At 53.8% G+C, this 23,779-nt stretch overlaps 2 protein-coding genes across 2 annotated transcripts in view; one reads left to right on the plus strand and one right to left on the minus strand.

Annotated features, from left to right (window-relative positions):
* Positions 1-15,383, minus strand: part of NR6A1 (nuclear receptor subfamily 6 group A member 1) — an 88,755-nt gene extending 73,372 nt beyond the window's left edge. The window contains 1 exon segment of the mRNA XM_086625459.1: positions 15,317-15,383. Within this exon segment, the coding sequence (XP_086481585.1) occupies positions 15,317-15,383 (67 nt within the window).
* Positions 15,384-16,238: 855 nt separating this feature from the next.
* Positions 16,239-23,301, plus strand: OLFML2A (olfactomedin like 2A). The gene is made up of 8 exons (XM_086625250.1): positions 16,239-16,304; positions 20,388-20,651; positions 20,862-20,969; positions 21,085-21,270; positions 21,497-21,761; positions 21,877-22,110; positions 22,280-22,465; positions 22,700-23,301. Exons 1-8 carry the CDS (start codon positions 16,239-16,241, stop codon positions 23,299-23,301), a joined length of 1,911 nt encoding a protein of 636 aa, XP_086481376.1.
* Positions 23,302-23,779: the final 478 nt, after the last annotated feature.

The raw sequence follows: 23,779 nt of genomic DNA on the forward strand, positions 1-23,779 counted from the left end.
GAACACTGGCAAAAAGAGGTTATGCTATTTTGAACTTCTCTTGACCTTTGTCTGCCCTTGTCCCTGTTTATGCTAATGGGAGGGGTATACAGGCTACTCCTAGAAATGAACTTAGCCTGAACCTGTGCCATACCATTGGACTTTGAAGATATTGGGGCATGAGTTTTGGTACCCTTTCCCCAAAGGTTGTCATTTCACATGCAGGAAGAGTACAGCAGGTAAAACAGTACCCTGAACAAATTCAGGGGTACCCAGGATCAGAACAGGCACAATGTGCTGATTCGGTGAGTTGCATCATCTTCCAGTGCCTCGGACCAGCTGCTAGCCTGCTGAAGATCAATCACACACATGATCCTGTTTGGTAAAATGCAGCAGTGCTTGTGGGGTTGCAAACAGAAGGACATTTGCATAGTAAAATCTCATTAAGTTAAATAACATTTTAGAAAAGACGTTCTGAAATATGCATGCTAGAAATAGGAAATCTGACCTTGAAAAACACACAGATAACATAAGATTATGGACTTCTCCCTCCAAAAGCTGAAATTGAGGCATTAGAACTTCCAGGTAAGAGACAGCAATAACATCCCTAAGACCTTTCAGTGCCATTATACTTCTGTCACCAAATAATTCAGGTTGGAAGGCATCTCTGGAGCTCATCTACTTGAGCTTCGCACTGGAAGCCAACCTAGCTAGAAGGCTGGATCTGCTTGGTCAGTGGTCTGCTCACTCAAGCTTTGGAAGTCTCCAAGAATGGAAACTGTGGCCTCTCTGGACACCTGTTCCAGTGCTACATCACTTCCACTAAGTTTTTATTCTCCCCAGAAATATTCAGTAGGAATTCCCTTGGTTGTAACTCATGACCATTGCATTGGCCTTTTGCCATGTACCTTTGAAGGGGCTGGCTCCTTTTTTCCTATAGCCGCTTTTAAAGAACTGGAAGAGTGGCAGTCAATTCCCACTTAGCCTCCTCTTCTCCAAGCTAAACAAATGCAGCTCCTTCAGCCTGTCCACATTTGTCATTCCTTCCAGCCCCCAACGATCTCAGCAGCCCTCCAGTGGGCTTACTTCAGTTCAAGCTGTCTTCTGCTGGGAGGCCCAGAACTGCACAGAGTATTCCAGACGTGACTGCCACGCTCCAGAAGGGAATAAGCACCTCCTCAACCTGCTGGCTCTGCACCAACCAGCAGGCAACAAGCTGTCATCACCACAGGCACACCTTTCTGACTCACACTCGTGAGGTTCAGCAGAACCCCAGTCCTTTCTGCAGAGCTGCTCCCCAGCCCATACAGCTGCACAGAGTTATTCCAGTCCAGATGCAGGGCTTGACAGTTGTCTCTGTTTAACTTTGAAGTTTCAATCAGCCCCTTCTTCCAGGTTATTGAGGTCCTTCTGAATAGCAGCTGTGCCCTCCAAAGTATCAATCTGGTGTCATCTGCAAGTCTGATGAGTGCAGTCCATCCCATCATCCAGATGGCTGATGGCACTGCTAAATAGTGCTGGCCCCAATATTGACTCGCAAGGACAACCACCGGTTAGTCTTTGAACTCCTGACTGCTGCCCTTTGAACCAGACAGCAGTTAGTTTTTCACCTGCGTTTGCCTTGAAGCCCAGACTGGCTACAAGAACGATATGGGAGCCTGCACCAAAAGCTTTGCTTGAGGTTAAGATTAATGACAAAATCAAAATCACACTCTCCTCATTCAGGGATCCAGTCATTTAATCGCAGAAGGAATGAGGTTGGTCAGGCATGATCTCCCCTTGGTAAATCCATGGTGAACATTCCCAGTTACCTTCCTGTCCCCTTCTACTGCCTGGAAACATCATTCAGGAGGATTTGCTCCATATACTTCCCAGGGACTGAGATGAGGCTGACCAGCCTGCAGCTCCCCAGGTTGGCTACTGCTCAGCAGGGCTGAGTTAAAGGTGACCCATTCTCCCTTATCAGCTAAATTCTACTATACAGAGACATTCCTCCCCTTTCCCCTACATTGGGTAGGGCTTCTTGTCTCACCTCAGCACTGAGAACACTGTTTGGCAAGAGGAGTGGGAAGTAAGGTCACCCCATGATAAATATTTTGAATTATTTTCATTAACACGGAAAACAATCGCAGCTCCTGCTTACCAACATCACCGAAAGGAAACATTCCCAGCAGTTTCGTGCGCCACGTGAAGAGCTATTCCTGCTGTATTCCTCCCTGAACGCTGCACAGACATTGTCATTTCGAATGCCTGTTTACATTCCAGTAAAATTCTGTCGGCATGCGAGCTGATTTATTGATGCCATCAAAAGTCACAGGATTCCTGAAATGCCTCCCAGACCCAAAAATCAAAGTAGAAAGGAGATGCGTGTTGCTGCAGTATCAGCTTTACTGCATATGTTATGGATCTGATTGCCAGAAGCCGCCTGCGTTTTCGGGAACGGAGCGCAGTGCCCTTCGCGAGCCGCCCAGCGCTGCTCACCGGGGGGTCAGCGGGCTCCTTGGCTGCGAAACGGGGTGTTGCAGATGGAAGTGCCCTCAGGGCCACCACTTGGCAACGGCAAGGTCCTTCGGGCTGCTCAGCCAACCGCAACGGCAGCTCCTTCCTCTAAAGGGGATTCACAGAAATTTTGCATCTTATTTCAGACTTTCAGGCTACAGAAAGGGAAAACTCTGTACCAAGTCAAGGAGAAAAGCTTTTTAGAAAAATAATTAGGATGAAGGAATCCTCCAGGTATCTCCTGAACAAAAAGTGACACTGAGTCACTCAGCACAAGCCATCAGGAGAGCTGCACGAGGTGCGCTGGGTGCTCATTCAAAGGGGACGGAACTGCGACAATCGAGCCTAAAAACATCTTACTAAAACACCTCATCTCTATCCTTAAATTGAGACTCGTGTTAATCTTTTTCCACAGGTCAATACTGAAATGTTTACCAATCTCTTGGTGACATTTCCTTTCACTTTCAAAGCATTTCATTCGGAACCAAAATTACGTGTTCTGAAATACTAAGCGATGCCCGAAGAAGCTGGGCTTAAGCATCGAGGCAGATCACAGTACAGCAGTGTACGTGCACGTTCGAGTATCACAGACAAACGAGGATGTCAGAATACAGCATGTCCCTTATGCACAAGGCTCATCTGTTTTAGAAAGGCACTCTATCCAGACTTCAGGACAAAAAAGCCTACAAAATAAAGTAGCAATCAATAGTAAAAATTACCTTCCATTGAAGTTGTATTTTTAATTTTAATTCATAGTTTCAGTTTGCAGTCTGAATATTTATATTGGGTCTTCTCTTCAGAAACCTCTTACTATCAAGATATTCTCTCTGCAGCTGTAATTCAACAGTGTAAATACTCTCAATCTTTCTGATAATCTGAGTAAGCCAAGAGTATCAGGCTGCCTCAATCTTTCTGGGCAATTCCCAATATTTTAATTTTTGGGGTTTTTTTTAGGGTTTTATGCAGCATTACAATATCAGCATTGCAGTGCAGCACTGTCAGTATTAGGCAGTAAACATACAAGCCCTACTTTCAATTTCCAAACAACCACATTAGTGCTTTTTGCTGCTGCATTGCAACAGGCACCTACTCAAACACCTCCATCTGTTCCACAGCTACTGCTTCCCAGCATGCCATCCCCATGCCCAGCTATGTCTTTGTCCCTAGACATGAAGTTTTGCATTTCTATACCTGGAGTATATTTTAATTGAATAGGATATGGCCTACCAAACAGCCCAGACTATTCCAATATTGAAAGATTAATTGCAAAACCATTCTGTAAATCTGTGGAAACTCTTTACTTTTTGATCAGTGACAAGGTGTTGGCCAACACAAGGCATACTACTACATCCAAATCCATCTATTCTGTCCACTAGAATTACCTACATTAAAAATGGAATTAACTGATGTTCAACAAGAGTAGAGATGCCACTGATTTTTGGAGTTAACATCAACCCAGATTTATACTCATCTACTGATAAATAATAGCACATTATAACATACAGAATATGCCAGAAATGTTGCAAATTGGCCAGTGTTCCCAGAGGTGAGCAGCTCCAGATGCCAACCAGTGTGCCAGGCTAGAAACACTGCTGTAAGTGGACCTTTTCATCACAAAGTAGATAACATGCCCTTTTAATTCATCAGCTAGTGCGTGAACGGCACTGACAAAACTGGGATCTTGCAGAAGCAGACGTGTGAGGAGTCTGAAAACAGCTTTTTTCCCTAACCTCAAGGTTAATGAATTTAATAGCATTTATCTTCAAATTTCAATTAGTGGAGATAATATTACAGCTTATAACTAAGGGACTTCAGCTGCACACAGACAATGCCTACTAGGATTTGGCTGGCTGCACTAGCCTGGAAACGAGAAAACTAACTAGTACTTACTAGTGGATGAATCATGCTCTGTGGGAGGACCTCGACAGAATCCTAGAATGTGAAAAATAGGTGTAAGCACTACACATTGAAACAAGTTCCCTCATTGTTACCACATGTACACAGAAAGACTGAACAATCAAAATCAACCACGGTATGTATAATCACCATTAAAACAGCATTAGAGTGGAAAAGCTTTACAAGTGCCCGGGTACAGGGCAGGGCTGTTACGAAATGAGATGGTTGGGGTGCAGCAAGTATGCTCACCAGCATGCCATAAACTGTTGGCATCTTGTATTTAAACCTACGAGTCTTAGAGCTGGGCACACGAAGGTGACACGTTTCAGAAACACGGCATCTTCTCGTTGCCTAAATAGTCACCAGAGCTGCAGCTCGCACTGCACATCGCACGAGGGACCCAAATCAATGCAGGGGCTTAACGTTGCATTTGTCAGCGTGGGCAGAGCTGTGCTTGTCGCTCTTTCATTTCTGCAAGGTCTCAGCATCCCACAGGCCACCTGAAAGCGTGTTGTGGCTCATGCAGCAATAAGCCACCTTTCCTTCAGAGGCAGAGGGATCAACCCGGAGTGTCGGGTGCCCGTGGGATGCCCAGTGACCGCGGCAGCGCTCCCGGACGGGGCGATGCTGCAGCGACAGCAGGCACCCTGCTGTGTAGCAGGTGAGAGCACCACGCACCGCAGCTCACCTGAGTTCCACTCGCTCGGGCCAGCACACCCCTGACCACAGACATTAAAAACAGCTCGTACAGCAGCTTCACAGCTACCTGGACCAGAGAGCAGTCACAGCTGGCCACGACCATAGTGCCTGCTATGGAATACGAGAGTTTTATGCCCTGTCAAGAGTGTTTTTCTCCCTATATTGATTGAAGCATCTCACTCCATGACCTACAGCCTTCCAGTTCCATTGACTTCTGCCTTTCAGCCTGACCAATGCCAGTACTTTGGGTTTTGTCGGAGTGAAAAGCTTACACTAAGCATTTGGCCTCCCAGGGATGGGGATTACACACAGGCAAGAATCAAGGGAAATTTGATTCTCTCCCCACCTACCTCTCTGCCTACTGTCTACCGTGTTTGCAAACCGTATTAGCTCCTGCTGCTTGCAATTCCAGAAACACTTCCCTTTCTCTTTGGGGCTCACTCCAGACACATCTGTCTACTGCTATAATCTCATTTTGCAGGATGCCATGTCTCTTACTAGCTTTTAATTGTGGTAACACACATCTATCTAAGCACCTTAAGCACATCAGAAAGCCTTGACAGCTAGAAAATATTCTTCAGGACAGAATCCTTATTCCCAACATTTGGATATTTGCAGATATTTGTCTCCACTTGTACTAGGAAGGAACCTTAAATACAAGAAAAATACCTCCATTTTTAAACAAAGCTCCCATTCTTCTCAATGGGAAATTCATTTTAGAGTGAATTTAGTAAACACAGTTGCTCTGAAGAGCAATCTGGAATTTTAATTCTAGTTTGATCTAACTTTACAGAAATAATACAGGAGTTCATGTTTTACTGGTTTCCACAAAAAGGTAGTGTACAGTTTTACCTCTTTTAATCTTAGGTTTTAAGATACATGATTACAATTTTTATAATTCTAAAATAATTGTTACATACAATGCTAAAGGAAATCTATATTCTTCCTTTTGAAGCTCAGTAATATACTAGATGAGCAAAAAAAGTTTAAAGATCACTATTTTATAATTTTTTTTTCCCCAAAAACCAGGGTAAACATTCAGTAGTAGTATAATTTAAGTAATTTACCATTCAATTTTTTTTATGCAGCAGGAAAAATGCAGCTTAAAGGAATTAAGTCCTCAGCACACATCTCCAGCTGTCAGTACAGTGGGAGACGATCAAGCATATCCGTATCTCCCCTTCCGTACACGCTCACAACTGGTTCACCATCCACTTAAGGAAAGTAAGACCCTGCTCAGGAGCAGCCTGCCATCCGGGGTGCAGCCTCTGCCCACCCCAGCCCGGGCAGCCTGCACTGCCCCTCCGCAGCCACCCCCCCAGGGCCACCCCGGGCAGCCTCCCAACAGCAAAGAGGAGCCCACGCTCACGGCAAGAGACCACAGCCAGGCCCAGAGCCCGAGCGTACGTGCTTCATCAGTGAGCCACTTAGAAACAAATCATCACCAAAACCCAGGAGCAACTGCTCGTGTACGGTGCTGCGTGTCGCTCCCGAAAGCCCGACACGCTGAAGCACAAAGTGAGCACTGCAGAAAGCCAGCGATTCCCATGGGCAGCGAATCAAATGAAAAGAAGTCAGGCAGCATTTCGCTTGAGGGGCAGTTGAAGCTGATGCTCGTCTTGCATGGGGTGAGGAAAGAGGTTCAGGATGTCACTGTATCTGCTGGGGATCCCCGTCAGCCTCCCAGTGACCCAATGGCAGCGAGATGATCCGCAGAGCTGCTCAGCGCTCCAGCTGCTCGGTCACAGCAAACATCATCACACTTTTGAAGCTGTAGCTTAATTTTTGATCTGTGACGGGGCTCGTGTTCCTGTTGCTGCGCAGGTGGCTGTTGCAGTGTCCGTACGGCACAGAAACGCGTCGCTCAGTGCTGCCGTGGGGACTGTCCCCTCTCCGCGAGGCCGTGGCATCAATGGGAAGTGACCCATGGCTCAGCCTTCGGGGCTCCAGAGCAGCCAGGACAAGGCACAGGCATGGCAAGTAACTGCTCACATACACCCTCGGGACTATATATTCATGCTGTGTTTCTTGACGGTATTTTCAGCTTTAAGCAAGGAGCAGAACAAGTTGCTGCAGACAACTGGCAGAGTATCAGTTCAGACAACTCCACTGAATTAACAAAGTAAAAAAACTCCATAAAACAAAAGTTGCAGGTAAGCGCCCAGCAGCTCTGCCAGCTCCCAGCAGTGGTTTGGCCTCCCCTCGCCCACTCCGCTCCCGCAGCGCTGCCAAGCTCGCGAGGTGGGCGACTCCCACGCTCCCTCTGCACGGCTCCACAGGGCAGGATTCCACTACAGCCACATCTGTCCTGATATTATTTCTCTTGCAACTGTCTCAGCACTTGACATCTTCATACTTCCAAACCAGAGACTCCCGAGTTTTCTCTCCTCATATGTTAATTTGAAATTAATCACCAAAAAACAGCCCGCTCCCACCTGGGCACTTCCAGCTGTGCATCACCATCATATTCCAGATGGCCGTGTTCTGCTTGGCCAGCGGTGTGGGGACAGGCTTGTCATCAGAGCACCAGCTACTGCTCCCCCACCCAGCCACAGCCAAGCTTGAAAACATCTTACTTGGCTAAAGAGAAGAAATAATCCCAGTGTGACCCGATCTTCAGTGGACTGAGCAAGATGAGAATGACTCCAGCGCCGCCCCGGTGCTTTCTTATATAAGAAAAAGGTTCAAAATTCCTAATAATCAAGGCTCTATCCAAAAAGCAATAGCTCAAGACGAGTCTAAGAAAGAGGGTTTCAACATCATTTCAGACCAGACTAGTGCTGAACTAAAAAAGCCTCCAAGATAGTACCAGCTCCATAAAAAAGCTGCAGACAGAACAGTGCCCTTTCGGAGCTACAGCCCACAGCAATGACACTCCTGACAGAGCTGAAGCTGTTTAAATTCATACACTTACAGAACAAGTAATTCTGTACCTTCACTGACCATGGAAAGAAACAAGTTTGTTTTTAAACACATATTCAATATCCAGCTGGATTTCTCATTAAGCAGGGTAGAGCCATTACAGTTAAGTCTCTGAAAAAATTACATTTCCAAGAAGTTAGGTGTGAGCATGCAGTTTTATTCTCTGGTTATTTCTACATATAGCCCATTTCACTTTTTTTTTTCAGAGACGTACTTGCAGCCACGCCACATGGCCATTTTGCACCTCAACTACATTCTGATTATTTCTGATGCTCAGTGTTCATCCAAGGCTGCCATGAAACATTGTACCAAACCACACAGTACACCACTGTACCTAACCTCTTTGGAAATGAAGAAACAGTCAAATTTACTTCAAGACAGCTTTAGATTCAAGGTCATTTCAAAGCTTTTAGTTACTAACCAGGGTTTTGTCCTCAGCGTTTCAGAGCAGTTGGCAATCTTATCCATTATTTACTGTTATACGCATGTATTGCAGACAAACCATTTTTAATGAGACAACCGTAGCAGGGTTTGCTGGGTCACCTCTGGCACCTGCCAGCTACATCCACGTGCTGAGACTTGCTATGCCCAATAAACCACCCCAGCACATCATTTAAAGATTTATATTAAACACCAAGTTGACAAACTCAGGCTGAATTGGAAATACTCTTGACTTCTTTCTCAGGTTTTAAGGGTTAGAAATGGTCCTTCTCAGAAGCTACAGGATGCACTGGAACAGTAACTGTTGTTCCAAAGGTGTTTTGCAGAAGACAGCTGTATGCCAGGAAAATGCACTTCACATCTGAACAAGCCACTGAAGTCCTGACTCACCTTTTCCGTGCAGACAGCACAGAAGAGGCTGGCCATTCCCCCCGGGCAGTGCCTGTTGGGGTGGGCTGCCATGGTTAAAGCCAGGCTGGGGCTTCTGCTCAGCCACCTCCAGGCTCTGGGGACCCTGACGAGCCTCTGTCCCCCTGCCCACCCTCTGGCCGTGCCCAGCGGAGCAGCAGCCGCCAGCCCGGCTCTTCCAGCCGGAGGCAAAGCCCCACGATGGATGGGGCACACAACAGGCTCTTGGCCTCCCACCATCGGGGAAAAACTGGCACTTTCTAAGTATGTTTGTGATCAGTAAAGTGCCAGACTTTTTAAAGTTACAACATTTCTTTCAAGTTTCTGTAAGGACTGAAATAGAAAAGGAAAACAGACACAGCACTGGGAGCACGCAGCCAAGTCTGCGCCAGACCCTCCGGCACCCACACCCCGAAGCCCAGAGCAGCACTGGAACCAGCACCCAACCCAGGGGCAGCACGGCCTCGGCAACACCCCACGGCCACCGGAGCCACGCTCAGATCGGGCATCAGCAGAGCAACACCGAGCCAGAGCTCATCAGGGCCAGAGCTCAACGCCTCGTATTTCCCACCAGGCACGCAAGAAACATTTTCCTGGTGAAGGAATCCTAGCAATCCACTTGCCAATTATTTTACCATAAATATTATGGCATTTCTGATGTAACAGCTATTGCAGAGGTTTTCATAGAAAGAACAAAGTTATAAACAACTCTCTCTTTCCAATTTGTAGCATCTTACTAGAAAATAAGAATTCAAATAACCTCTGTCCACTTGTTACAATAGAATACAGATGTTGACAACTACTGTTTACTTATTATTGGGCAACATATATATATTTTTAACATAAGTTCAAGATAGAAAAAGAGGACAAGCATCCGAGGTGTATTTCTTCCCCAGTATCAGTTAGCAGTACAAGCTATTTCAAACTTAAGCTGTTTCATGAAGAAAGTGCAAAATTTTAAAATTCTGATCCTCTAGAAAAAACAGTGTGCTGCTGTACTTGCCACTTATAGAACACAGAGGTTTGGAAGCCAGAGATGAAACTGTCACCTATCAGATAAAGAAAGGTAAAGAAAAAATCTCAAAGCAAAACATAGCTCATCTTTGTCACTAGAAACAATCTTTAGTTCAAGCTTAGATTGCATATGTACCATTAAACCCTTTTCTTCACCAACTGTCTTTTGTAAAAGACAGAGTCCTTTATACCAAGGGTGTAAGTTACTACTTGTGAATAGTCACAAACACAACACTTTTACTCTGTCAACATGAAGGAACATTTTTGGTAGGGCCAGCGATCCCCATTTCCCACATTGCGTGATTGATTACGCTCTACCCCTTAGAAGAGTTGATTGGTTTCCTGGTGCCAGGAAAATGATTGATGAATATTTCAAGCCATGGGCCTCTCTTCCCGCTGGGTGTCCTTTTCACATGTCTCCAATGGGCCGGGGGACTTTTTTTCAAGACGAGGAAGTGTCATTTTTATGGATATCATCCTGTGACAGGGACAGTTCACTGAGCAGAGGTGCAATGTAAATCAAAGTGAGATACCAAAGGTCAGCTCAAGTGTTAAGGTGACGGATCCATACAGTACGTATCAGGTAAGCAGGAAAATAGAAGTGGGCAAAGAAAAGCTTCACAAAGCCAGCAAAGCAGAGGCACTAAGTATGCTGTTAACTTGCTACTGCAAATTGGTAGCAGCAAGCTATTACACTATCTCAACAAATCTGGGATACTCTCACGAATAAGGTACAGTCATACACAAAGATGATTAAAACCAAATTCTTTTAGTACCCAAATCACTATGTGGGCTGAGCAAAGCAACCCCAGTCTCTGCTGAACTGCCAGCCAGATCAAACTCTGGAAAAAGCCAACCTTAAAATCAAGTCCTGAGCTTATGTTCTACTGCAAAATAAGCCCAGATCTCAGCTGGACTGTTACCCACCTCAAACCAAAGCCCCAGTGACCAAGAATGCCATGTTACATTCAGTTATTTGCAGGTAAGAATAATCCCTGCTTGCCATCCACAGAAAGGGCATTTCTTTAGTTGTTGACAGAACAGGCACCGGATACAGAATCTCCTGGCAAAAGCGTACACGAGACATCTAAAGTAACAATACACTTAACTCTTCCCAAGTATTGCCAAACAACACGAAGTTACAGTTGTGAGACTGAATGAAGAGATTTGTAGAGGACAAGTTGGTGTTTGGCTGAACTTTTGGACACCAGAAGTTCTTCTCAAGTTTTTTACAACTGCAACAGCCATAATTTAATCACTTGGCTTCAGGATCTGAGGGCTCCAAAACAATTCCCACAGAAAATTCTCTTTCTCAGTAGTGCCAGAGCCAGCATCAACCAAGTAGAATAAACACTAACATTTATAGGAGCACTGTGCTCTTTCTGAAACCGTAGATGAGTACAGCCACTAACTGGTTTGTTAACAGCATGGAGAATCCACCACACTGACCTGAGCACAACCTACACCTTTAGAAACATGTACCACCACGGCAATTCATATCTCCTGCTGGAGATGACGTGGTTTTATATGACAAGAGAATTTTGAGATTTAGTCCCAAGGGTTTCACAATTCTGGATTATGTTTCCATGAAAAATATTTAAGGTTTCCATCAAGTTTCAGCTGAGAGAGATGTCCAGACAAGGACATGACAGCAGTTTGTGGTCAGTCTGGCATCAGAGCCTCGGTGAATTTATCAGGGTTTTTTTCTGATGTGTCCACAACAGGGAAAAGGGACTTATAAAAAAATAATCATTCACAGTGAGCAGACATTTCTCTAAGTTTAAATTTCACCACCTATACGATCCCTATAACTGGGATGATTAGGCAACGGGAGGCAGACGTAATTTCTGCTCTCTGAAGGACACCAGGTCCACCCTTTGTAAATGAAACCTCCTTATCGAAGAGCTGGAGTAGAATTAAGATACTCCAGACACATACTGCTTTCAAGATAAGTTCTTGGCAATCATTTACCAATAAAGAACTTCATTGAAGCTATCAGCAGTGTATTTCCTCTTTCTAACAAAACCTGTACAGAATCATTTTTATCCACATACAAAATCTGGAGTCTTCTAATTAGATAATTAGAACTGTAATGATTAAGACTAAAGCTAAACCTTGAAGGGTCCTCTTGTCCCCCAAGTTCCCTTTCTCAATTAACTCTGCAAAGTGCTAACCACACTGGCTTAAAGGCTAAGGAAAGGCAAGGATCAAAAGGCTAGTTTCATACAGCTGGAGGGAAAGAATGCATTTCAGCTCACCAGCAACCAGCTGATGAAACCCTAGGCCAATTCTTTATGTAAATGACTTAATTAGAATTACCAGATTACACCACTGAAGGCTTTATTTAAATAGGCAGTTTATCAACAGGATAAACCATGCTCTCGTTTTTTAGAGAACACTAGTGTAAATGCATTTGTTCAAAGCTACCACCATGTAAGAGTTGAACAGGAATTTAAGAAAGCACATTCCCCCCCACCAAAAAAAGGTATCACAAATGACTTCCCACAGACAGGACAGAAAACAACTATTGCTTCCCAACAATCAATAGTCTCCTAGATGGAAAAGTTCCCTTATTTTCCATAATACAGTATCTTTATACCATATTATAGCAAAGCAGGGAAAAAGCATCACACACTGCATCTGCTGAACATACATTGCTGGTCCTGGTTTTAGTAGAAAAAGGCCTGCATAAACCCATTTTCCTGATTAATGATCTACAGAAGCCATCAATACCAAATTCCAACTTTACACCGAGAGGTATTTTTCCAGCTTACCATCAAATCACGACAAAGAAATTAAGTTCTTCCTAAATTACAAATCTTTTATTTCCCATCGCAGAGCCAAGCTCAGAATTCTATTATTTATTATCTACTATTATTATTTACAAAAGCAAGAACCATCCACATTCAACAAGCCAATACTGAGTCCAAATAACACCCCAGCTTCTTGTTTATTCAGAGACATTTGACTTTAGCAGCATTGCCATCGACAACTCGATTTGTTTTTCTTCCTAAATCTTCAAAGAAGTGTTTATAGCAAGTAAACGAAGACCTAACTGTATCAATGAAATAGTCTTTGTTAAGCAAAGACTTATCTCATCAGATGCAAAGCAATCAAGCATAAAGAACCACTAAAAACATCAGTGCATGCCAGTAAAGTTTGTGTGCTGTGGAAAGGAGAAGGGATGCAAGCAGTGGGATATTTCTTTGAAAACCTTACTTCCTCTGTGCTCTTACAACTTTCTTCTCCTCTCTGGTATGAAATTCACCCAGAGTAGTAATCTACCCATCCGAAGCTCTGATAATTTTAAGGAACACAAAATTCAACTAGCTTCCTGATACTTCATCTGTCTTCCAAGACCATAGCCGCACAACAAAGAGTTGAAAATTACCTTAATTCCAGATAATCTGCTTTACCACTATTTTAGTTAAAACAAAATAATTAAAATGGTGTAAAAGCCACCGTGTTTCATTCACGAAGGAAAAACACGCCAACTGAAGCTATAGGGAAACTGGTCTTAAATAGGACTTCGTTGAGAAATAATTGCTAGTAGTGCAGGAAAAAATGAATGCCCTAATTAAATGACTTGAAAAAAGAATTCACTTTACTCATTGCCATTGATTTGCTCAATGACAAAATGTGTTTCTCACAGAGAAGGGGATGTACTCAAATTGGTAAGGGAAAACCATCATCTTCTATTCTAAGAATGTCAAATGCCCCCTGAAACAAGGAGGCTGTAATTTACCGTAACTGCTGACATGAAATCACGTAACTGCATTTCAAAGTTATTCTGAGGCTTCTTTCACTGAAGACGCCAATAAATTCGCAGCAGTTTACTCGAGGTTAACACAGAAGCCACGTGCAGAGCTTAAGTTCATTAATGATTTTAACATGGCCACCAAGAATATAACCCTCCCTTTACACATGTATCTATAGACAGATACACGGGAGATATATGTCATACAATTTTAACTGTTTTCCACAAAGAGGGAAGATGCTGTACCTCACAGAATCAAATGTGCTATGAATCTTCCTTAAAAAGAGGAAACGTTAAGACTCTTCATTTTCCATTACCATTTGTAGATATTTTGTAAGTCAACAAAGCAACAAGCCAAGCTTTTCTGCTCCTCCCCTGGCTGTAGCAGGCTTTAGAAAGACTGAAGGTCAAGCAATGTCTCAATACCATGCCAGTATTTCACATTTTTTTTAAGGCAAAGTAGTAAAAGGTTGTTACATCACCCATTCAAAAGACTAACTGCAGCCACAGGTACAACGTCTATCCCATGAAAGAGCTATGCAAGACATGCAAATAACTCTTAAAACTAATCTGATTTGAAAAAGATTCCTGCAAAATCCCACATTTCTGTGGGAAAAATAGTAAACGCAGACAAAGTATTAATATTGCTGCATTATTAAGGACCCCAAAGGAACAGACACTTGCCAAATTAAGTCAGAAAGTTCAAAAAGCATTAAGGATGAAAAGTATCATCTAATTAAGGGAGGAATAAAACGTTTCTAGCTGCTCCACAAAGGGACAGAATTCAAAGTTACGTTTGAGGTTAATTATAGAAATACTCGTTTCTGTAGTTGCCAGCACTGTACATATTTTGGTAGTGCTCGTACCTAGCAAAGGCCAGTGATGGTGCCTGATAAGAAGTCCCTTTTGTCTGAGCGAATCCTTTGTAGAAAAGGGTACCTTAAGATGGTAAAATGCAATTGTAAACCATAAAAATTGGCAGGGACATTCAAGTGCAGATGCGGCATCTGCATACTGGAAGTGTAAAAGCATCCCAAATGGTGCCCATAAACCCCGCGAGCAGCAGCCCACACCGGCACCGAAGCACCGTTCTGGGCGTGCGAAGCGCCCCGGTGCCGGCGGGGCAGAACCGACGGCACCGAGCAAAGCTGCGCCGAAACGGCGAGAGCTTCCGCCGCGTCCCGGCGCCGCACTCCGGCTTCCCGCGGCTCCACGCGCCGCAAACAGAAGAATTAAACGGAAAAAAAAAAAAAAAGCCTCACACTTTTTGTTCAGAAACGGTAAATCAGCAAGAAACCCCTCGGTGCGGGACGGGCGCTCGTTACGGGCGGAGAACCCCCGCGCGTCCCACGCCCGTGCCGCACCGCCGAGCCCCGCCGCTCCCCGCCAAGGCGGCGGCAGCAGAGCGGCGCGTCCCGGCGAACGGCGGGGCCGCTGACAGCGGGGCGCGGCGGCGGGCAGGGCGGCTCTCCGCGGGCAGCACGCGCCGGCCGCCGCGGCCCTTTGTTGTGCCCCGCGGCCGCGGAAAGTTGCGGCCGCCGGGAGCCCCGCGGCTCCGCCGCCGTACGACACGCGGGCGCTGCCGGAGCCCCCGGTACCGCCGGCTCCACGCCCCGCGCCACACGGCTCCCGCTCCCGCCCCCCCCCCCCCCCGGCCCGAAGGGACGCCCGCGGCCGGGCCGGACCCCGCGCTGCACTCACCGTTGCGGGGCGGCCCCTTGGCGGCGGCGCGGGGCTCCGGGAGCTCCGCGGGCGGCTCCAGCTCCATGGCGGCGCCGGGGCCGCGCCGAGCCGGGGCGCGGCGGGTCTCAGGGGCCCCGGCGGCCGCGCTGCCCCATGGCCGCTCCGAACGCTGCTGACAGCCAGAGCCGCCGCTGCGGGCGCCGCGCTCGGGCCGGGCCGGGCCGGGCCGCCCCGCCCTCCCGCGCGGCACGGCGGGAACCGTAGTCCGCCCGCGCCGCCCGGATGTACCCGCGGGGCCGCCCCGCCCCCGCCCGGCCCCGCCTCCCCGCCGTGGCCCCGCCCCCCCGGCCGGGCCGTGCCCCGGGCTCCGCGCGCCCCGCGGGCACCGCCCCGGTGGGCTCCGTGCCGCCGCCCGCCTCGGGAGCTGGCGTCGCGCCCGGCCGCGCTCTGGCTCACTCGGGCCGGTGCACCGGGACCGGCGGGGCGCTAGGGGGCACCCGCCGGCGGAGCCCGGAGCGCTGCCCGCGGCACGGGGCGGCCCCAGCACTGCGCGGGCACCGGGCAGCCCGGGAGAGGCGAAACCGGGCAGCCCCGGGAAGGGTCCGGACGGGGCCGCCCGGGACACTCGCCTCGACAGAGGAGCGGATCGGACACTGTGGGAAACGGGCACCGGGCAGCCCGGGGAGGGAGGGGCAGCCCCGTCAGGGCTAGCAGCCAGCCCCGGTACAGGGAAAGCCCGGACGGCCGCGGGGCGGGCACCGGCCAGCTCCGCCCGAGCGGGACTGCGCCGCCCCCGCCGCCGCGGCGCCGCTCCTGGGGCCGGTGCCGCCGCCGGGGCGGGGCGGGGCGGGACGGCGGGCGGGCGGGCGGCTCCTCCCCGCCGCCGGGCCGGGCCGGGCGAAGCGGGCGCTCGGTGCGGGCGCTCGGCGCCGCTCTCGCCATGCGGGTGCTGCTGCTCCCGGCGCTGCTGCTCCCGGCGCTGGCCGCGGCGCGCGGCGCCGCCACGGTAAGCACCGGTCGGACCGGCACCGGGATCGGGACCGGGATCGGGGCCAGGGGCGCTCCCACTCGCCGTGCCCCCGCGGGTGCCCGGGAGCGGGCAGATGCAGCCCCCTCTCCTTGCGGGTCCGGTGCCGTCGGGGCAGGCGGTGCCGGTCCAGAGGCCCCGGCGGCGGCAACAGTCGCTGCTGTGCCCGGGCGGGCTCCGGGGGTCTCAGGGCGGAGCGGCGGGGATGCGACCGGCGGTGCCCGTTCCCCCCCGCCGCCTCCAGCCGCACCGACACGGGCAGCGAGGGGAGCGGGCGGGGTGCCCGAGCACCCCGGTACCGCCGCGGGCAGAGCGGGCGGTGTGAGCCCGCCCCGGGCTTCGCAACCTGCGCCGGGGGCCGAGGGTCGCGTCCCCGGGGCCGGGACTCCCCGTTCTGGCGGGCACGGACGGTGTTTTCCTGCAGGAGGAGATGGGGGAGCGCTGCCCCGGCCGCCCCGCTCGCCCCCCTGCGCCGAGCCCGGGCCGCCCCCCGGGGCCGAGCGTGGGCTGTTCCCAGGGAAAGGCCGGTGCGGTTTTGGTGCTGGTGCTCCCTTCGCTGCGGGGGGTTCGCCGGGGGAATGCGTGGGGCTGCGAGCGGGCCTGGTGGGTTGGAAGGTGCCCAAAGCCCGGCGCTGCGGTGATGAGCAATGTAATTAGCGTCTCCGTGCCAGAAAGAACAGCCCGGACAAGACTTCCCCCGCGGAGATGAGAGGAGCGCGGGAGCGGGACGGGCAGCGTGCGGGAGGCAGCCTCGTGTGGGTCCGAGAGCCCTCGGATCCAGCCCTCCCCACGGCTGCTGTCCCGTGGGGTCAGGGTCCACAGCCGGGCCAGCCCAGGTGGGGCCGGAGCTGGGACATCGAGACCCAGGGTAGAGGGAAGGTGGTGGGAGCAGCCCCCGGGAGGAAGGGCGCTGATGCCAGGATCTCCGAAGTGTTAAAAAGCCAAGATTTTCCAAATCATTTGGTGCAACAAGATGAAAACATGGCTGTTGTTGGCAACGGTTGGCTTGGGAGTGTTGTCGGGGGAGCCTCGCGCTGGGGTTCCCGCAGGGTTTCAGGGGTGACACTGTCTGAAGGACTCCAGGATCCGCAGCCCACGGACCCACGCAGTGCGGTCACTGCCTCCCTCCCTCCTTGCAGGTGCTGCCCACTGTACTTGAAGGTGTTTTTCCAATTCTTGCTGTTTGGATGAGATCCCGTCGGTGGGCATTCATGTGCCACACAAGCGTTTCGCATGGTCACGTCCCCGTGACCAACACGGGACGCCCAAGCAGTGCCAGCACCCGGGGTCTGGCCGCCATCAGCCACGGCTGGCTCTGCCAGCCCCGCTCTGCCTCGGCTCCCCATGCTGCAGAACGTGTTTGACGTGTTGTGCCAAGCCGGGGAGGAGGAGGAAGAGGAGGGTGACATGGTTTCCCTGCCGTGACGGGGATATGCCTTCCAGCAGCTGTGCGAGAGGCACGCAGCGCGGCAGTGTCTTATCGACACAGCGCGTTTTCCTCCGCGACAAGTCCTCTGGCAGCGATCAAAGGACAGCTCGAAAGCTGGCCAAGGTTCATCGTCAAAGGTCCCGCTTTCTCCAAGTAATGGCGCTAACTCCCTGCTCACATGGACGCTCTTGCAAGAGGTCCCAGAAACTAGGCAGTGCTGGGAAAATTACCCAGCTTCTAAAACTGGGATTGAGGAAACCTGCGGCAAAGTGCAGGGATGCTCTCCCATGCCAGCTGTGGGTGCTGCCACAGAGCTGGGACCCGGCTCCAGAGGAAGGGCAGCACCTGCCTGCCTGCACCCTGGGTCAGGGTGTGCAGTGAGCAGGGGGGTTCTGCAAAGAACCACCCGGACACCCCGTGGGGCCACAGCAGCGCCCACAAATGTTTCTTGGAGAGCTGTTAGATTTCATCTCTGAGCAGCTGGTGCAGCGTGCCCGCCTTCAGCAGGGGCTGCCTCGTGCCCCCGTGTCCTGACCCACCTGCACGCCGCCAGGGAGGGGGTCCCACGTGCACTGCGGGGTGCAGGTCTCTCCCTTGCGGGGTCGGGGCACAGCCGGGCGCAGGATGGTGGCTGATGCCCTGAGGCGGGGTGACCCTTGCAGCATGGACCGTGCGGGGGCCTTTTTTTTTTTAAGACTTCCTTGTTTATAGCCTTTTCTGTATAAATAGAACATACGGTTCCTGTTTAAGGAAGCCGTTTAAAAGGCAGAACGAGGTTTAATGTTACTACCCCGCACGAAGGCGGGCGGCTGCTCTGGCTGTGGCACAGCCAGGCTCATGCAGCACCCGGGAAGGGGCAGCCGGTCTCTCCCCGGCCCCCCAGCACCCGCTGGCACCTCGGCCCGAGGTGAGCGCGTTTTTCTGTTGCTGCGTGGCCGCCAGACAAAAGTGGCTGCCAGGGCTGCTGGTTGCCTGCCTGGCCAGCTGCCCGCGTGGCTGCTCCCTGCCCCGGCCAGGGGCCGTTTCATCCGCTGGGATGCAGGAGGGAAACGGCTTGAACTGGGAGGTCTCTGGGTAAGAGGTTGCCCCATGGTCTCCGTTTGGCGGGGCCGGCGTGCGCCGCGCAGCGTAAACAGCTGCGGATAGAGCTGCTCTGGGAGCGTTTGCTGCTCATGGCTCCAGCCCGCTCGCGCCCCACCTCAGCGGGACACGCGGGGCTCCGGCACGGGCCGTGCCTCCCGCCGCAGCGCTGCCAAGGGCGGTGGGAGGGAACGCGCAGCCCGTGGCCGCCTGCTCCCACGGGAACGAGCTTCCAGCACAGGCGGCTGCCGCCCTTCCCTGCGGAAGGTGCTGACGGCGGGCGGGATCGCAGCGTGTCGCTGGGCGTCGGGCCGTGCTGCGGCGGTGGTTGCTGCACCCGCGGTCAGTGATGGGGGTGTTGGTGGGAACGGGGGACCCCAGTCAGGTGCTTACATGGGGCTCCCACGGGCACACCGGGACCTCGTGCAGTGCCGCGCATGTGGATGGCCAGAGCTCGTGGCGAGGACTGGGAGCTGCCCTGGTGTGCGCGGAGGGGCCCCGCTTGCCGCCGGGCTCTGAGTTGTCCCACGCCGGCATTGCCGTGGGGAGGTGGGGGGCCCAGGGGGGTGTGAGAGCCTGGAGTGGTGGTGTTCGGGGAGGGGGTCCCGCTCCTGCCCCACTGCTCCCTGCGAGGAGCTCGCTGAGATCCTGCTCGGTTTCCAGCCCTCAGGGCTGTCCGGTGTTTTCCCCGCAGCAGCCCAGTGTCGCTCCCTTTGGAAGTCAGTGGCTTTTTTGAAATGCAAAAGGCAGGAGGTTTGGCTGCTGCTGTGGGAAGGGGAGCCCCTGGCCCCGGGCTGTGGGCTGTGAGGAGTGGGGGGTCCCCGCCGGGCGGGCAGTGCCGGGGGAGCCATTGCCCAGTGCTGGCAGCGGTCAGCCCACGCCGCCATGGGTGCTGCCCACGCACAGGACGTGGGCCCGTGGGCCTCTGCCCTTTCCCACGCTGCGCTCGCTGCAGGGGAGGATGGGAGAGCCGGAGCAACACTCATTTCCCAGCTCTGCCACCCATCTCTTTCCCAGGGTGAGTCAGAGCCCCCCTGCTCGGGGGTCACCGCGCTGTGGCTCCCCTTTCTCCCACCCCCCGGGGTGCTCGCAGCAGGCGCGTCCCCGCACACGGGCACCCAGCGCAGCCTGGCCGTGCTCCCTGCCAGCCCAGCCATCCCCCACGGGTGCCCGGGCGGTGGCAGGGGCTGGGGGACGCAGCTCCCCTCCTGCTGCGCGGCTGAGCCGCAGCCTTGTTCCCCGGCACAGCGGGGGGAGAACCGTTCCTTATCTGCAGAAACCGGCCGAAAAGCACCCTGGGCTCTGTAGCGTGAGTCAGGGCCATGTGTGCAGACAAGGGAGTCCTTGAGCGTGTGCCTCGGGCCACGGCGGGAGGCTGGAGGGGCTGAGCTCACCCCGAGGTGGCTGCGTGTCGCCATGAACAACGGACCCTGTGTGGGCGCGGGGGCACGGAGGCACTTCTGGCTCTCCTCCTCGCTGGCCCTGCTTGTTGTTGCCGGGTCCTGGCACCAGCCAGGTCCTCACCAGCTGCCCCACTGCCGGTGTCCCCACAGGCGCTGGGCGAGGCGGAGCAGGTCCGCATGACCTCGGAGGGCTCCGACTGCCGCTGCAAGTGCATCCTGCGGCCGCTCAGCAAGGACGCCTGCAGCCGCGTCAGGAGCGGCAGCGTGCGGGTGGAAGACTTCTACACGGTGGAGACGGTGAGCTCAGGGGCCGACTGCAAGTGCTCCTGCACCGCTCCCCCCTCCTCGCTCAACCCCTGCGAGAACGAGTGGAAGATGGAGAAGCTGAAGAAGCAGGCGCCCGAGCTCTTCAAGGTATCTGCAGACGTGGTGGGACTGTGGGGTGGGAGCTAGAGACCCCCTTCCCGCGCCCAGCAGTCCACGCTCTACATCCTTGCCCATTCCAGGGCAACAGAGCCGTGTGGTTCCTGTGCTCCGGCCATGAGCGGGGACAGGGACGCGCGGGGGCATCCGCAGCAGCTGCGCAGCCCTGCCCCGTGCCCCAGCCTGGTTCTCCCTCTGCAGCTGCAGTCCATGGTGGACCTGCTGGAGGGAACGCTCTACAGCATGGACCTGATGAAGGTGCACTCCTACATTAACAAGGTGGTGGCCCAGATGAACACCCTGGAGGAGGTGAGTGAGCTCTGGCAGGCACCTTTCCCATGGCGTGCCCTATCTGGCTGCTCGGGACCATCTGGGGGTGCCATGGGCTCCCTGAGTGGGGCTCCACACCTCTCCTCTCCTCCAGACCATCAAGACCAACCTGAGCAGAGAGAACAACTTCATGAAGGAGAGCGTCCTACACCTCACTGACCAGATGAAACGCTACGAGAACTACTCCGATATCATGATCAGCATCAAGAAGGAGATCTCCAACCTGGGCTACCAGCTGCTGCAGAAGGATGCTGCCGGCGTCCCCGAGAGCAAGGCACAGGTACCCCCGGGGACCCAGCCCCTCGCAGGCAAGGCTGGTGCCACGGGGCTTCTCCTGCCACAGGGCAGAGCCAAGCTTCCCTGGGCTTGCAGTGGGTGCACGAGCGCATTGTGGTGCACCAGCGCATTGGGGTGCACCGTGCTGGCAGCCTGGGCTGGTGCTGCCTGCCCCCACTGTCTGGCATGGCAGGGGAGGGGAGGGGATCTGACTGGGATGTGCCCCCCAGGACACGGCAGATGGCAGAGAGAAGGAGGCAGGACGGTACCCCAGCACCCGCAAGGTGCAGGGGGACAGGGCAGCCCCCCGAGCGCCCAAGGAGAAGCTGGTGAAGCCTGAGAAGCCCAAAAAGGACCCTGCGAAGGGCAGGGTGGGCTCACAGCCCATGCCCAAGCCCAAGCCCAAGCCACCAGCGCACCAGCAAACCGTGGTCCGGGGCATCACGTACTACAAGGCCGGGCAGGAGGGGGCGGAGGGGCCGGCCAGCAGCCGCGGTGAGTGCCCAGGACAGGGCAGGGGTGCGGGGGGCTGGGGGCACCCTTCTGCCGAGACAGAGGGCCAAGGGCTGCCTCCAAAAACGCACCAACCCCCCAGCTTGTCCCCCCGCAGAGAGCCCTGCGAGGGGGGCGGTTGCACCGGAGTGGCCGGAGGAGAGGGGTCCCTTGTCCCCCTTGGCCGAGGAGACCCCGGCCGAAGCCATCGCGCGGACAGAGACCACCGTGCCCAGCACCATGGCTGCGCCCAGCACTGCCCTGGCCCCCCGCACCACCACCCGCAGCCCCCCCACCACCACCCTCGGGCAGGGGGCGGACAGCACTGGGGGCCCCGAAACACCAAACAGAGGTGGGTGAGTGGGGGCACTGGGAGGGGGCACCCACTCCAGTGGTCCCGGCACCCATAGCCAGGCTGGGCCAACAATAACCCTGCCATGGGGAAGGGCTTCCCTGTCCCAGAGGAGGCAGGCTGCCTGCGACAGGGGTAAGCCTTCCTCCTCCTCCTCCTCGGTACCCAGTGAAGGAGGTGGAGTGCGAAGGCACCATTGAGTCGGTGGAGCCCCCCACGGAGCACCACAGCTACGGGCGCAACGAGGGGGCCTGGATGAAGGACCCGGCGGCCAAGGATGACCGCATCTACGTCACCAACTACTACTACGGCAACAGCCTGGTGGAGTTCCGGAGCCTCGACAACTTCAAGCAGGGTGAGGGCTGGCGGCTGAGCGGTGCGGGGGCCCGGCTCCTCCGGGGTGGGTGCCCAGCACCGTGCGATGCTGGCTGTGCCAGGTCCTGGGGTGGTGAGCGGACAGGGAGCTGCGGTGGGAAGCATCCGTGGGGCAGCGAGGGGAACACAAGTCCCCTGCCACTGCTGCACGCGGGGGCCGTGATGCACGGGACCCTGGTGCTGCGAGGGGTCCCAGCACCTCTCCTGCCCACAGGTCGCTGGAGCAATCTCTACAAGCTGCCTTACAACTGGATTGGCACCGGGCACGTGGTGTACCGGGGGGCCTTCTACTACAACCGCGCCTTCACCAAGAACATCATCAAGTACGATCTGAAGGAGCGGTACGTGGCGGGCTGGGCGCTGCTCCATGACGTGGTGTATGAGGACACGACGCCCTGGAAGTGGAGGGGCCACTCGGACATCGACTTCGCCGTGGACGAGAGCGGGCTCTGGGTCATCTACCCCTCTGTGGACTACGACTACTCGCAGCAGGAGGTGATCGTCCTGAGCCGCCTCGACCCTGGGGACCTCTCGGTGCGCAGGGAGACCACCTGGAAGACGGGGCTGAAGCGCAATGCCTACGGGAACTGCTTCATCATCTGCGGCATCCTCTACGCCGTGGACACCTACAACCAGAAGGAAGGGCAGATCTCCTACGCCTTCGACACGCACACGGACACGGAGGCAGAGCTCCGGCTGCCCTTCCTCAACCAGTACGCCTTCACCACACAGGTCGACTACAACCCCAAGGAGAAGGTGCTTTACGCCTGGGACAATGGCCATCAGATGACGTACGGGCTCCGCTTCGTGGTCTGAGCACCCGGCCGGGTCCCAGCCGCACCCCCGCACCCCCCCTCCGCCGTGCCCGTGCTGCGGCGGGAGCCCAGCTTCCACCTCCAAACCCTCCCCATCCGCTGCGCCCCGGTCCCCTGCACTGTGCCCGCTGCGTCGCAGGGCTGGGGGTGCAGGCAAGCGCAGCCCCCAACAGACACCCCCACGACAACGTGGCCTCTGGGGCTGTGGAGCTGCCCCACAGCCGGCAGCTCGGCTGGCGTTGCCTTCCCAGGGTCGCAGGAGAAGAGCTCAGCCCTGTGTCCCTCTGGCACCGGGAGGCAGCCAGGCCTGTGCCGCCAGCGACATGGCAGCACCCGCCCCGCGCCGCCGCACGGAGCACCCGCCTGCACTGCACCCAGCCTGAGCACCTCTCCCCGCGCGCCCCACTGCACCCCGTGCCACCGCGTGCTTACCGTCACCGCCAGCTGCCGGTGGGGCGAGCGCCGCGACAGCCTGGTGC

Source organism: Tauraco erythrolophus, chromosome 22, assembly GCF_009769465.1.
Source record: "Tauraco erythrolophus isolate bTauEry1 chromosome 22, bTauEry1.pri, whole genome shotgun sequence".
Taxonomy (NCBI): domain Eukaryota; kingdom Metazoa; phylum Chordata; class Aves; order Musophagiformes; family Musophagidae; genus Tauraco; species Tauraco erythrolophus.